The 14,202-nt window shown below is 49.3% G+C and overlaps 1 protein-coding gene across 4 annotated transcripts in view; it reads right to left on the reverse strand.

Annotated features, from left to right (window-relative positions):
- The window catches only part of Trim3 (tripartite motif containing 3), a 22,520-nt gene extending 8,324 nt beyond the window's left edge, over positions 1 to 14,196 (reverse strand). Inside the window, exons 1-5 of one of the 4 annotated variants that reach the window (XM_026777571.1) lie at positions 14,099 to 14,196; positions 6,928 to 7,093; positions 973 to 1,204; positions 663 to 832; positions 292 to 472 (exon numbers count right to left, since the gene is read on the reverse strand). In XM_026777571.1, the coding sequence (XP_026633372.1) occupies positions 292 to 472; positions 663 to 832; positions 973 to 1,204; positions 6,928 to 7,058 (714 nt within the window). In that variant the 5' untranslated portion in view covers positions 7,059 to 7,093; positions 14,099 to 14,196. Of the gene's footprint in view, positions 1 to 291; positions 473 to 662; positions 833 to 972; positions 1,205 to 6,927; positions 7,094 to 14,072 lie in introns of those variants that run through there. The other 3 variants (XM_005370220.2, XM_026777570.1, XM_026777572.1) reach the window with 3 other exon arrangements.
- Positions 14,197 to 14,202: the final 6 nt, after the last annotated feature.

Raw genomic sequence — 14,202 nt, forward strand, 5'->3', positions numbered from 1 at the left:
AGACAGGGAGCAGAGGACCACAGCAGGGACAGACCATGTAGACAGGGAGCAGATGACCACAGCAGTGACAGACCATGCGGACCGGTAGGCAGAGGACCACAGCAGGGACAGACCACGTGGACAGACAGGGAACAGAGGACCACAGCAGTGACAGGGAGCAGAGGACCACAATAGTGACAGACATGTAGAGAGGCGAAACAGAGGCTGGAGAAAAGGAAACCTTAAACGGACAATGGAGGCAGAAAGAACATCTCATCACAGACCACGGTTGGCAAGGATGACCCAACGCACCTTCTGCTTGGCCCCACAAATGCTCTCCAAGTCGCTGACCAGAGCTTGCTTGCGCTGCTGCAGGGCTTGCTCCAGGTCCTCAAAGGCTGCACTTATCTGGGCCAGGGCCTCTGCCTTGCGCTCTTGCAGCTGCTGGCTGATGCCCCCGACTAAGGCGATAGCTGCAGAGAGCTGCGGCAATCTGAGGAGGTGAAATGTCTCATACCAGGACTGCTGGAGGGTCCTTCTCAAGACAGCTTCACTACTGCCCTCTGGGAAAACCCCTCTTTGACCTTCTATTCTTGCCCTTCCCAGGCCCATTCTTTCCCCTCCCCAGAGCCCCTGCCAAGCCCCTGCTGAGGCACCAGTCCAGATCCCCTGAAGATGCCTACCGGCCACGCACAGCCTCAAGCTGGCGCTGCAGGGCTGCCTTGTGCTGCTCTACCACGTCGCGCAGCAGCACGGTGCCATGCTCCCGGTGCTCCCCTGCGCGGCACTCACCACACATGGCCGTCTCACAGGCCTCACAGTAAAACTCCATCGTCTGGCGGGACAAGGGCTCCTATGAGGAACAGCCAGACACTACACTTCTTTGTCCCCTCCCCTTCGGCCCTCTTTACCCCTGTCAACACCCCACCCACATCACTTCTCCTTCTCCTCCCACCCCAAGTCCTGGCCTCACTGGGCCTCGCTTGGGCCCACCTTGCCTTCATGGTTGGGGCAGGAGAGAGGGCGGCCAGCCACTGCGCTGAGGGGGTGGGGGTCTTCAGGGTCGTGGGCCCCCTCAGGTGCCTGCTGCATGGCCTCCATCAGGCTGCTGATGAAGAAGTTGTTCTGCAGGGCTGAGACACCCTGTTCTGGGAGGATGGATGTCTGCCGGCACACTGGGCAGGACAGTGTCAGACTCTGAGCAGGGATATAGTTCTGGAGGCATCTGGGCAAGGAGAAGGAGAGTCAAAGTGTGGGGGAGGGAGCACAAGCACCCTCATAGGTGCCTAATCCCTTTCACACAGATGTGCCATTAATATTTCATTTCGAAACTTCTTTGTGTGGAGCACACATACATACACGGAGGCCTCATCGACCAGCAGGTGTTAAAAGGCCCTTGAAGACTGAGCAGAAATACATCCGCGGTCTATCTAAGAAAAGACATGTCTGCATTCCTCCACTTGAACAAACACAGGCTCACCTTTCACAGGTGTTTACCAAGTCTCCTCAAGAAAACATGTAACAAGCCCTCCTCCTGCTTCTCCTGCCCTCCTAACTCATTAAACATTTACTGACTGCCTATTCTTGCCAAATTTGTGCCAAGCTCTGGGGATAAAAAATAAAACGCAGTACCAGCTTTTAAAATAGTTCTATTCTTCAGAGGGAAAACAGACACAGAATTCGAGTTTAAAGAGTAAGGACATTGGTCCTTGAGTTACTGTGCCTCGGTTCAATTCCCTGGCCAGGGACCCAATCCACTGTGTGACCCTAACAAGTTACTTTCACAAGCCAAGGTCTCTTCCCTTATAAGATGGAGACAGTATGGAATTCAATCGCATGAGGATTAAATGTAAAAGGCCAGATTTCATGTCAGGAGGATTAAATGTAAAGTGTCTGGCCCACTAAAGCACGATGCACAAAGGGCATAGTAGATGTGGCCGTGACGGAATGCGTGTGGCTCAGGTGGGTGGCAAGGAGGCCAGAAGAGGCTTCAGAGGTGATGGAAAGGAAATATGTGGAGGAATAATTGTTAGGCCAAGCAGAGAAAGGTGGAAGGAGAGGAAAGAGTGTACATAAAGTACATTAGCATGAAGGGGAGAGCAAGGAATCAGAAGAGAAGGTGGAGGAGCCTGGCAGTGGATCCCAGCATCAGCAGCTACAGAGGCAGCGGTTGTGGGAGCAGCAGCGGTGACATGATGCCAGAAGGACATAGTGCTGAGTGCTATGCTTTGTACTTTGTATGAAGAAGAAGCACATGAAGGGTAAATGGCCAGAGTAATCAAGCTAATGGATTGGAGCATTGGAGCCTGGTTTTAGATGTAAAGCAGCCCTGTGCTTAACCAACAGACTCACACTATTCCAGGGAGGAGGAGAGATAGACCTGGATTCAGGCTACCGGTGGGAACAAATTTATACTGAAGAACCATGGCCAGGTGTGGCAGCACATGCCTGTCGTTCCATCACTATGGAGATTGAGTAAGAGGCCTGGCTCAATTTCAAGGCCAGCCTGGGCTATGTAATGAGGCCCAGCAGGGGTGGTGGTAGAGTAAATTTAGGGAATAAGAGAAAAGCAAAAAGAAGGGGGGAAGCCAGCAATGATGAGTAGATATGGGGAGTGAGGGAGACCATTCTTAACTGGCTTCTGGCCTCCTAGCCTGGGCATCCGAGAAAATAATGGTGACATAAATCACAATAAGAAACACAGAGAACAGCACTGGGGAGGGGAATAGGAGATAGAGATGGGGGACATCAACATTCAGACAGCCTCAGCAGCCAAGAGAGGGGATGAGATCAGAGAAGATGAGGACACTGGTCGGGGAGAGGGTCAGAGAATTCAGCAAAGATGAACATGCAGGAAGAGCGACAGTGTCGGGGCATCAAGGAGAGCACAGAAGGAGGAATGAGTCACTAGGGTGGGAAGTGGCTGAGGAGTGGAAAGTGCCCACTGCATTTGGCAAACATGAGGAGACTTTTCTCTGGGAACGTGACACTGATGGCAACAGCAGCGGGAGAAAAGTCTGAGTGGTACAAGCCGGAGAGTGGGGGGGAGGCTGGGTATTGAGTGGGAAGGGGCTTGAAGAGCTGGTGCTGCAGGGGACAAGAAAATAGCTTCTCTGTGCTGATAAGGGGTAGGTTTTGCCATTTACCCAACCTAGCACCGAGCCACACCCCAGCCCAGCTTATTTTCAAGCTGAAGTTCGCAGTAGAGAAGGGGCGATGGGGGAGGCTAGGAAGCCAGGAGAGGAATGTGCTGGGCCTAAAGGGGAGGCATGGACCTCGTCTTTTGATGGAGGGAAGGAACACAAGAAGGATGGCGTTAGAGGAGCATGGGGACAAGAGTCAGAATAAGGGTATCTAATTTGCCTAAGGCAGGATCAACCACAGAGTGAAGAAGGGAGGAGTGAGGAATGGTGGCGGCCGGGATTAGTCACCAGAGGGAGGGAGAGGACAAAGACTACTAGAGACAGACACCAGACTGAAGGCAGCTGTGCTTGGAGGTCATGGCGCAAATGTCCCGTACCTCAGGCTCTTCCTTCGCTCTGGCCCATACTTTTGTTCTTAATTAAAATGTGACAACATTATGTGTCCGGAATGATTTTAAGTGCTTTACAAACATTAACTGGTTTCTCTGTGACCTACTTCTCCCTGAAGTCCCTCCCAGTAGAGTGGTTTTTGTTTCATGCTCCACATTCCTTAGGGCCAGGCGGTGGGGTTGAGCCCTCCATCTTCCCATCTAGAATATTTAATGTGTCTGCAGCTCTTCTGAAGCTTCTCTCTTCTGCCTATACCACACCATCTTGCTACTGCGTCCACTGACCTTCGAGGTGTTTCTCCACTTATTGAAGTTCTTTTCCTAACCCAGCTCTTCTGTCATACCCTCGCCCCCTCACATCTACCGGATGACCCTCCTCCAGCATGGTTTCTTCACGCTTAGTGTCTTACCACCAAGAACCTTTCCTTCCCTCCACCTCATCTGTCCATTCCCTGCTCCCACTACCACCCACATCTCATCAACTGTCACTCCTTGGACTCTGAAATCTGTCCCAGTCTGTCCCTGCTGGCTCTCATCCTCTCTTCTAGCTGTTTCCACAATGCACCTTGTAAGCGATGGACAACTCCTTCCTGTTTGTCAAACATCCTTGGATTGCCATCATTTCCAAACAGTTTTGTTTCTTCCCTTGGTCCTTTAATATTTAGTCTCCATACAACTAGTGAGCCTTAAAATTTCTTTTAACATATATGCAGAGGGCCTATATGTTACAATTACATATATCTCACTAGTTGTAGAAGAGGAAAGGCCTAGTCTCGCTGCAACTTGATCTACCATGGCTGGCTGTCAGCCATAGGAGGGAGACTCACCGTATCTGAAGAGGAACAGAGGAGGAGAGGATGGGAGATGAGGTAGAATGAAGAACTGGAAGGAGAGGCAGGGAAGGGAAACTTTTGTTGGGATATAAAAAACAAAAAACAAATAAAAACAAATTTTAAAAATCTAATTAAGTCAGACATGATGTCACACACCTGTAATCACAACACTTGGGAGGCCGAGGCAAGAGTCTCACCTATACCACGCCAGCCTGGGCTACAAGAGTCTTTGATTCCACCTCCTCCTCTCTCCTGCCTCACTCACCAGCACACACTGGCTTCTTTTCTGCTTTTCTACTGTTTACTTCCTTTTTGATTACTTTTTATTCTTTCCCTTTGAGACAGTCTCACTACATAGCTCCTCTAGCCTATTCCATCATACCCAGATCCGCTTGCTTCCTCAGCCAACACCCTTCTCTCCTCTCATCCTTCAGTTATTATGTGCTGTGGAGCCTTGGCTATCTACTTAATAACTTAATGACGCCTCTAAAATGGGAACAATGTATCTTTTGGAGCTGGGAGGATGTTTCAGTGGGTAAGAGCACTTGCTGTGTAAGCAATGAAGGCTTGAGTTTGAATCTCCAACACCTGCACAAAAAGCCAGGTATAGCTGATGTGCCCAGAACTTCAGCGTTGGGGGGTGGAGGCAGCAGATTCCAGAAGCCCGCTGGTCAACCAACCTAACCAAACAAAGAGCTTCCAGCTCAGTGAAAGATCCTGTATTCTAGACAGTAAGGCAGACAATACAGAAAGACACCTGGGAATCATCCTCCGGTCTCTACATGAATGTATGTGAACTTACAAAGCTGAAAAAGGAACCCGCTCATACAGCACTCACGAACAAGGGAAAAAATATCTTAAGTCAATCAATACATGTAAATCAAGTAGAAAGTCCATGGCCAACTGTAAACAGTCACTGATTTCACCCAAGAATGCTCAGTGATCGGGGCATAGAACCAAGTGCAGAGGCATCCAGTTACAGCTCTGACCCAGCACTGAAATTCTATGGCAGGGACTTAGCAAAGGACAAAGGTGTGAGGGAAGTGGGCGAGGGACAGTTAGATGATCGGCTGTAGAGCCAAGGATGGACAGAAAAGAAAGGGAAGCCTGGGCCGAAGTGACACATGGAGGAGAGGGAAGAGGAGGTTAGGCTTTTGACTGAGTCCAAGGTGGCATAGCAGGAGCAGGTGACAGGAGCTAGAAGAGGAAGACTGGAGTGTCACAGAAGTACCAGTCTGTCATCTGTCACCTGCAAACTCGTACTGACAGTGTATCAACTAGCGGATGATGTCCAGGGCAATATCAGGAACCGAGACATAAGTGGGTAGTGGGGGTCACAGGACGATGGGAGAATCTAAATGGGCAGGAAGGCTGAGATCTTTGCTCACTGATAAATGGAGACGAAGGTAAAGCTGGAATCTCAAAGAGTAGGGTTGCCAGGGAAGCAGGGGATAGATGGAAGGTTTGGAGAGACTCTGCCGAGAAGATCCGGGACTAGGTAGGACACCTACGATACAGCCTACGATACACCTACGATACACCTACGATGAGCTATGAGGCCAACAATACACACAATGAAGAAAACCACACAAAGGCCTTGAGTGGCTATCAGGTAAGACAAATTTCCTAATGGGTGTAGCGAGTCCACTTGCCTATCCAGTTTCATCCCAGGCCACTTCTAATCACTCACTCTGTTCCAGCTACACAGGGCTTCTCACAGGCCCCCTCATCCAACGCATTCCCCGCCCAGGCTACGGTGACCTTGTTGAGCTTTCCATTCTGCCTAGTCTGCTCTTACATTCCCTCTACCTACCTAACTCCTGTTCCTCTCTGGATGGAAAGGATTCTCCAAACTGTAACAGATCACTGTGGGCCTAACAATCCAGCTCTATGATTATTTGATTGCTACCTCCCTCACTTTATTACAAACCCTTTAAGCATGAAGATCATGTCTACAGGGATGGGTATGGTGGTGCATGCCTTCAGTCTCAGGCACTTCGGAGGCAGAGGCAGGTAGATGTCTGGGAGTTCAAGGCCAGCCTGCTCTATATAGTGAATTTCACGCTATCAAGTGTTATACAGTGAGAACTTGTCTCAATAAATAAATAAATAAAACAAAATCCTGTCTGTAGTTCTGCTCCTCGGTGCATATTCAATGACTCATATTGGGTCTGACACATAGTAGTTACTCAGCAAAGAAATAATAGTGGAATGAAAACACAATCAATGGAAGCCGAGAAGCTGGGAAGGGCTGCCTTTCACTTAGTGCCTCAGAACAGGCAGGGAAAAACACACCTAACTTCATATATCCATCCTTCCATCAGTCACAAACTATACTGGCTCCAGTGCCAGTCTGTATGATTTCTCCTCTGGCTGCTCTGTGATCCAGTAACACTCTGGCCCAGTACTCAGAGTTCCTGGTTCTCTCACAGCTTATTGCAAGCAAATCCTTATCTCCTGCACGATGGGACGCACTCGTCCTTCCTCCCACGTGTGCCCATTCCCTTTATTTATAACACGCTTTTCCCTCGGGGGGTAAGAGGCGCTGCAGGGTCCTGGTCCCTCTCTGGTAGCTCCCCTCACCTTTCACAGAAGGTATGTAGACAAGGAAGAACTTTGGGGCACCGGTACCGATCCAGGCAGATACTGCACACCAGAAACTGCTTGTCCATTGGCTGCACCTCCGGGCCAGGACTGTCCTCCCTCTTTGCCATGGTGACCACAGATGGCTCCTGCCACTCACACCAGCCTGTGTACAGAGAAATAGTCAACAGCAGGGAGGCTAGCACTCCCTCTCCCCACCTGATCTCCTGCAGAGAAATGTGCCCCTTTCTTCCTTGCCAGGGACAGGACAAAGTGGTGGCTGGAAGATCAGGGTGAAGCACATTGGCTGAGTGACTCCTGAGCATGGCACTATTTTCAGAACACAGATTTAGGGTTACACTGGATTTTGAAGCCCCTCTTTTGCCATTTTTGTGATTCTGGATTGTTCTTCAAACCTCAGTTTCTAATTTCTAATAATGCAAATACTAATTCCCATCTCTAATACTCGTTTTAAGAGTCTGAGAGGGTCCAAGTCACAGTACAGGAATAGCTCTTTTCTGCTCAGCGCCTCTCCCGACACTCTGACCCCACACTTAGCACAACTGCCTGGGGTTGCACTCTTTGCCACACCAATCAGTACTGAGATTGACCCCAAGCATTCCTTTCTGCCAAACCCACGCTGTTGCTCCCATCCCAGGCTGCCCCGGGCTCTCTACTGGATGCAGTAACTGTGCCATCCCACCCACCACCCCTTCTAACCACCGTGACTTTTCTGAGCAGAGATTTGACCCTACCATTACTCTTCTTAAATTCCTTCAATGGTTCTCCACTGTCCAGAGGATACAGTCTTTAAACAATACCTGTCCATATCACCCACAGTCTTTGATCTCTCATAATGGTTTCAAGTCCTAGAAAACTCCAAGCTCTCTTTGTGTCTGTAGTTACACATTCTGCCCTCTTTTGCCTGAGGTATTCTCATGTCCTTGCCTAGGCATGTAAATGTCACCTCCTTTAAAGGGGTCATTTGGGACTTCCCACAGTCTGGGTTGGGTGCTACCCTGTCCCTCCAGTCCTTGTATTCCCGCCATCCTAGACCTTACCCTATCCTATGACTCTGTTACTTCTCTGCTCCCCTCATACGCAGTATTCTTGAAAGCAGGCATACTACAGTACTTCTCCATTTCTAGGGCTTAGCAAGGAGTCTGGTTAAGAATGACCTATCTTTACTGGGTCTGATGACTAATTCGAAATATTTATTTACTAAAGGCCTACTGTGCAGAGACACTGGAGATGTCTGAGCAAAGGCGGGGAAGTGATAGCGGATTAAAAAGTATTATAAGTAGCTGGGTTGGAGACACACACCTTTAATCCCAGCACTTGGGAGGCAGAGGCAAGTAGGTCCCTGTGAGTTTGAGGCCATAATGAGTTCCAGGACAGTCAGAGCTATGTAGAGAGATCATGTCTCAAAAACAATTAATAAGAAGAAAGTATTATAAGTAACAAGTAAATACATAATTGGCCATAGGTAGCAAGGAGTACTATAAAGAAAAATGTGACGAGGAATTAAACTCTTTACTGAGTGATCACAAAGGGTTCTGCAAGCAGAGAAGTAGGGGTATTGGGAGGAACAATGGGGAGCCCAGGGAGGGGCCTGAAGCAAAAGTAAGTTCTTGGGAGAAGGCTCGTACTTAAATGGACTATGTGCTTAAAGCAAAGTGAATAACAGCAAGAGCATTGAATATTACTTTATCCTAGGACAGGCAAAGTGATGAAGCAATTTACAAATAAATGAAAACAAACCAAGACACTCTTTTGGTATGATGACAGCTGCAGAGAAACGGAAGCCAGGATAGGGTGAGGAGGGCTAGTCAGGAAGTTACCCCAGTTCTTCAGGTAACATGGTGTTACACAGCTAGAGGCAGAAAGGATGAATGAGGACAGTGTCATGCTCTAGATGCCAAAGGGAAAGGGGGGCAGTGATAACAACTCCCTGTTTCACCACGAAAGACAGAAAAGGCTAATAAGGGGCTGTCTGGGTCATGCTGTTCCAGGGACACTAAGTTTGAACTATATACATGATGTCCAGGTGGAGCCATTAAGGAAGAAACAGAATACGGGAGCTCAATCTGGGCTTGTTATTGATTGAAATCATTGGCATATTAATGGCCCTTAAAGCAATAAGATTGGATGATAGAGCACTTTGGGACAGAAAGATGAGAGTGATGGGGGTGAAATAGGTTAAAGACTAGACGTGTTCACTATGCTTGGCTGATGGAGTGGTTAGGGCAGAAGCCAGGCCAGAGTGATGAGCGAAAGCGTGAAGTTAACAGAGCAGATGTAGATAATCCATGACAGAAATCTACCCAGGAAGAAGCTGAAAAATCGGCAGTGAGTAGAACCAGATCACCACTGCTATGCCCAGCCGGACGCACCACAGGCATCTTAAAGGCAATGGAAGAATGACAGCCCAGAGGTCTCTCCAGCTTTGAGGACAGTAAGAGAGCTAAAGTGCATTTGTCCTGAGTGGATGTGCTGCTGCTGTGTGGGAAGGAACGGAAGGACTTGCCTGAGAAATTTGGGGGACACCATAAGACGGAGGGCAGCTAGACGACAGAAGAGGGGGGCTGAAGACAGACTCAAGCTTGAAACTGTAAATGGGAAGGCCTGCTCAGCCTGGCTGGGGCAGCTGGACATTAGGCTCCACCCCTCTCTAAACGCAGGGGATCTCCCAGCCTGTCACAGAGGCAGGAATTGGGCTACATCCAGGGACCAACAGCTCCTCCCTCTCTTCCCCTTCCTGTTTCAGCTTTCCACTCTGATCTCAGGGCATCACTTCTGCTGTGGCCATACCCCAGCCTCGATCTAGGGTTCGCCAGACTGATTCATTGCTTCCCTGAGGTCTTCCTGCTCCTGGGTCACGGTTCTGTTCTAGACATCACAGCAGACACTTGGAGGACCTTGGATGCAGAGCTAGGTTGCATCCTCCTTCGTGGGTGTCTTTGTTCCTTATCCCACCCATATCCTTCCTGGCTCAGTCCTAAAGGCACTTCATTCCCATTCAGAACTCACTGGACACCTCTGCAGGGATACAAAGGTAAATGAACACTGCTGAGCTTTCATGGATTCCACAATCAAATAAACAGATTTCTGCAATGCAGTGTGGTGATGAACATGATAGGGAAACACGATTGCTCGAAGCACAAAGTAAGTTCCCTAGGCAGGGATAGGCCCAGAGGAATGGAGACTGGGGATGGGGAAGTTATAGAGCATCCAGTGCCTTCTGTCTCTGAAAGCTGCATTACCACTGTGGCAGGAGAGGACTAACACATGAGATGCAGAGCTAAGCAGGGTCCACACCACACAATGCTTTGTTGCCCTTATTAAGGACTTTAGACTTTACCCGCTTCCCTGCTATGGGATTAAGGCTTTATCCAAAGTGCAAAGGAAAAGTTTGGTGGTGGAGGGAGGGAGAGGTTAAGCCCAGAATGACAAAAGTAGATTTTTTGATTGCCATGTGGAAAATACAGGGGTCAAGAGTGAAGTTTAAGAGGCTGACTTGAAGATGGCAGTTGCTAGGGGAGGCTGGATACTAAAAGACCTTGGATGACAAGGTGCCAAGTCCAGTGCCTAACACAATGACTCAAGTGGAACAGTCCGGCTGTCAGTTGGAAAGTAGGAAAGAGAAGACACGGATTTAGATTTCTTTGGTGTAGGGATATTCCTGAAGCCACAATGAAGTAGATGACACCAGAGCAGAGTGAGAAAGAAGGGCCTACAACTTAGCCCCCATGCACGCCAACATTTAAGATAAAGGCTTAGAATATAAAGTCTGCAAAGAAGAGTGGGAAGGAATCAGAGACAGGAATGTCAGAGGAGACAAGCTGTCTGGAGGCAAAGGGAGAAGAGGCCTTGCCATTAAAGCAGTGATCCTCCCTGTGAAGTATCGGAGGCCCCATCAGTTAAAGCCCCCAAAGAAGCTGCTCTGGCTTCAAGTAGTGTACTTTCTGGGAGATGCAGCAGTCAGATGCTGAGAGCTAAGGAGCTGATTTTGAACAAACACAGCTAGTGCTGAATAAATGGGATCCTTGACATATAGGGGAAAACAGGTTTCAAAGCTTTTCAGGTTTTCCAAATCCTCAAACATCCAGCCTCCCCCATGACACTCTTCTCCAGTCACACTAGGTTACCAGTGTACAGGGCTTCCACAGCTGTGAACTGGAGGTGAGCACAGGCATTGCTGAGGTGTGTATGGGTGGAGGGAACTAGGTAGGCTCACTTGCTAAAATGATTCACTCCTACTCACTAGCCTCTAGGTGTATTTGACCATTTGAGGCTCAGAAAAATAACAAATATCTGTAGGCTGTAGCCTCTGGGCTTTCTCCAAAGGAAAAATAACAACAATGGATGAGGAAAAGCCCTTAAACCTAAGCAACCCTTCCCTTCCCAGGGAAGGAAAACGATGAAATTCACATCACTAATCCCGCCCCTACCCCAATGCCTGGCGGAGTAGGTACATGGATCATTCAATCAAATGTCCCTGGACACATTCTAGAGACACAAAGTTAGATCAAGTGGCTCCCTACCTTTCACCTGTGGGAAACTGACATGTAGATACATGACGACAATGTGACAAGCACCATGATACTGAGAAGTTCAAACTGCTAGGGCAGGAAGTATCTAGTTTGGTGGAGAATAAAAAGGCTTCCAGAGGAAGGGGTGTTTGAGCTGGATCTTGCGGGACAAACCTGAGTTTGATAGGCGCCTTGGGAAAACTGAGTGAAAGAACTGAAATATGAAACATTTACAAACAGAATAAGAGGGCAGCACCTAAACCACATGGTTTTATGACCCACTGATCTAAACACCCCACTCATTGCACTGGCTGCCCCCACTGCCCATTCCTTGTGGGGTTTTGACTCAGGGTCTCTTCTCTTTTTATGTAATCTCATTATTTCCTACAATCTTAATTCGCATGAGGGTCTAACCACAAAAGCCTTGTTCTGAAAGGCTCTCAGACCTGTATATCTCATTGCATTTCTGGACATCTCTGCCTGGATGACGAACAGAAATAGTCCCAAACGGAACTGATTTCCTCCAGACCTTTTCTTCCTGCTGTGCTTCTCCTTTTCATAACAGGTACCACCATTCGCCATGCCACATCAGTCAGGGCCCTAGTAATCTCAACTCTGATGCAAAAATGTGCTCAGGTTTAAAAAGTGGAAAGATGTATCCATTGGGGCTGGGGTCACCATGACCCTATACTTGTGCAACACATGTAACAATAACCAAAGAAAAGGAGGCTATCAATTTGAGAGGAGGGTATGGGAGAGGTAGGAAGGAGGGTAACTAGGAGGGACTGGAGGGAGGAAAGGGATGGGACAAAGTGATGGAATTCGATTTTAATTAATTTTTTTTTTTTTTTTTAGTTTCTCAAGACAGGATTTCTCTGTGTAGTCCTGGTTGTCCCTGAACTTCCACTGAAGACCAGGCTGGCCTCGAACTCAGAGATCTGCCTGCCTCTGCCTTCCAAGTGCTGGGATTAAAGGCATGTGTGCCGCCACTGTTTTTTAAGGTTATGAAATTGAGGATCTAGTCCTGTCACTAACTCCATTACACAAGATAAGTCTAAGCAACTTTCTACCCCATACCCATATTTGTAAAATGGGAGGGAAAGGGTTTTCATGTTCTCAAAATCTGAGATTCCAGAGGCTCCCTTTCAAATTAGACTCCTACAGACAGCATTGTGCCCACAAATAAATCCCACCTCAAACTAGCTTGATGATTTGATTGCTAATTTCCATTACAAAGCTAAGCATGTTAGAGCATGCTCACAGGCTGTCCCTCCCCTTGTTTTCCAAAATAAATGTTGTCTGAGTTTAAGTCACCCATGGCATCCACTCTCTGCACTCTTCTGTACAGCAACCGTGTTTTCTGGACATAGGCGCTACTATCCTAATTATGGTCCTTTTATCTCAAGTTCTATTAGCAGAAATGCCACTGTCTCCTAAGCAGCTGGGTCGGTAACTACCATATAGAAAGTCCTCAATAGACGCTGGTGACAGGAGTTGTGTTTAAGCGCTGCAGGTCCCTTTCAGCAAAGAGAAGCAAAGTCAAAAGCAGTAACAAGACAAAGGAACAAAGTTCCAAGGAGAAAGACCTCCATTTAGCATAAGGTAGCTTTCCCACAGCAGGAGAGAGTAGGTGCTCTCTCACTAGAGGCATCCAAGCCAAGAGAGGTAGGGCACCTGTCAGGCCTGCAGCTCCCATTCGCATTCTGCAGCAAATGAGAGCCCTGCTTAGGAGATAGGCACGGATGTGCTGCCCAGTGTGGCTGGAGGGACCTGTAAAGATAACCACTGCACCCACCCTGAAATCTCGGATTCATCTCCCCTCTGGGGCAAGTCCTGGTTTTTGTTTGTTTGTTTGTGGTCCACACTGGACTCCCACACCTGGAACATGCACAGGGCCTGCTTTTAGTTATATTGACCTCCCTGGGGTGCAGCCTGCCCTTCCAACCTGCAACCATCTGTCCCTGCAGGTTTGCGACCCAGGTTCTGAAACCAAGTCAAGGAGGAAGGTGGTGGGAACTAGGGAGGGGCCTGGAGTCCTCCAGGCGGAGCCCAGGCTGAGGGAGAACTAGAGGGGTCCTTTCCTACAAGAAATAGCCTCTGCAGGAAGCTTCCTGTCCAGCAAACAGTGCCCGCAGCGGAGGAAGGATGTCCTCCATCCTGACTGGTGGGCTTCTTGGAACCCACGAAGGACGGAAAAGGGAGCAGGGGTGGAGGCGTCTGTACCAGGGAGAAAGGAACCCTTCGGACAAGCGGGGCCACAAGATTCCAGAGTGCAAATCAGCAACCCCACCCACCACACACCACCACCGGCCGCAGCATTCAGTACCCTCCGCCAACACACACAGGCTCCCAAAACCCGCGCTCCTAAAAGGAACCATCACCCATCCACCGGCGCCTCCCCCCACCGCACAGCCCGCAAACATGGACCTCACGTGAGCAGCCACAGCCCAAAGAATCCCCCCACTGCTCTCACAGACACGGACACGCCTCACGTGGACAGAGACTGGAACAGCTTTTGAAAAGCATCCGCGCCCCCACCCACAGACGCTCCGATCGACACACAGCCGCTAGCACCCGGACCCGGACCCCGACACACAGGGGAACCAAACGCACCCTGGGGGCCCGCGCGGCGCACTCACGGCGTGGGAGCAGGATGGGAGGGCAAGGCCCGGACTGCAGCCACTCGGAGCGGACCGCGGCGGTGCCCCCGCTGCCAGCGCCCGTCCGCCCGTCCCTGCCCGCG

This window comes from Microtus ochrogaster, unplaced genomic scaffold (genome assembly GCF_000317375.1).
Source record: "Microtus ochrogaster isolate Prairie Vole_2 unplaced genomic scaffold, MicOch1.0 UNK73, whole genome shotgun sequence".
Taxonomy (NCBI): Eukaryota; Metazoa; Chordata; class Mammalia; order Rodentia; family Cricetidae; genus Microtus; species Microtus ochrogaster.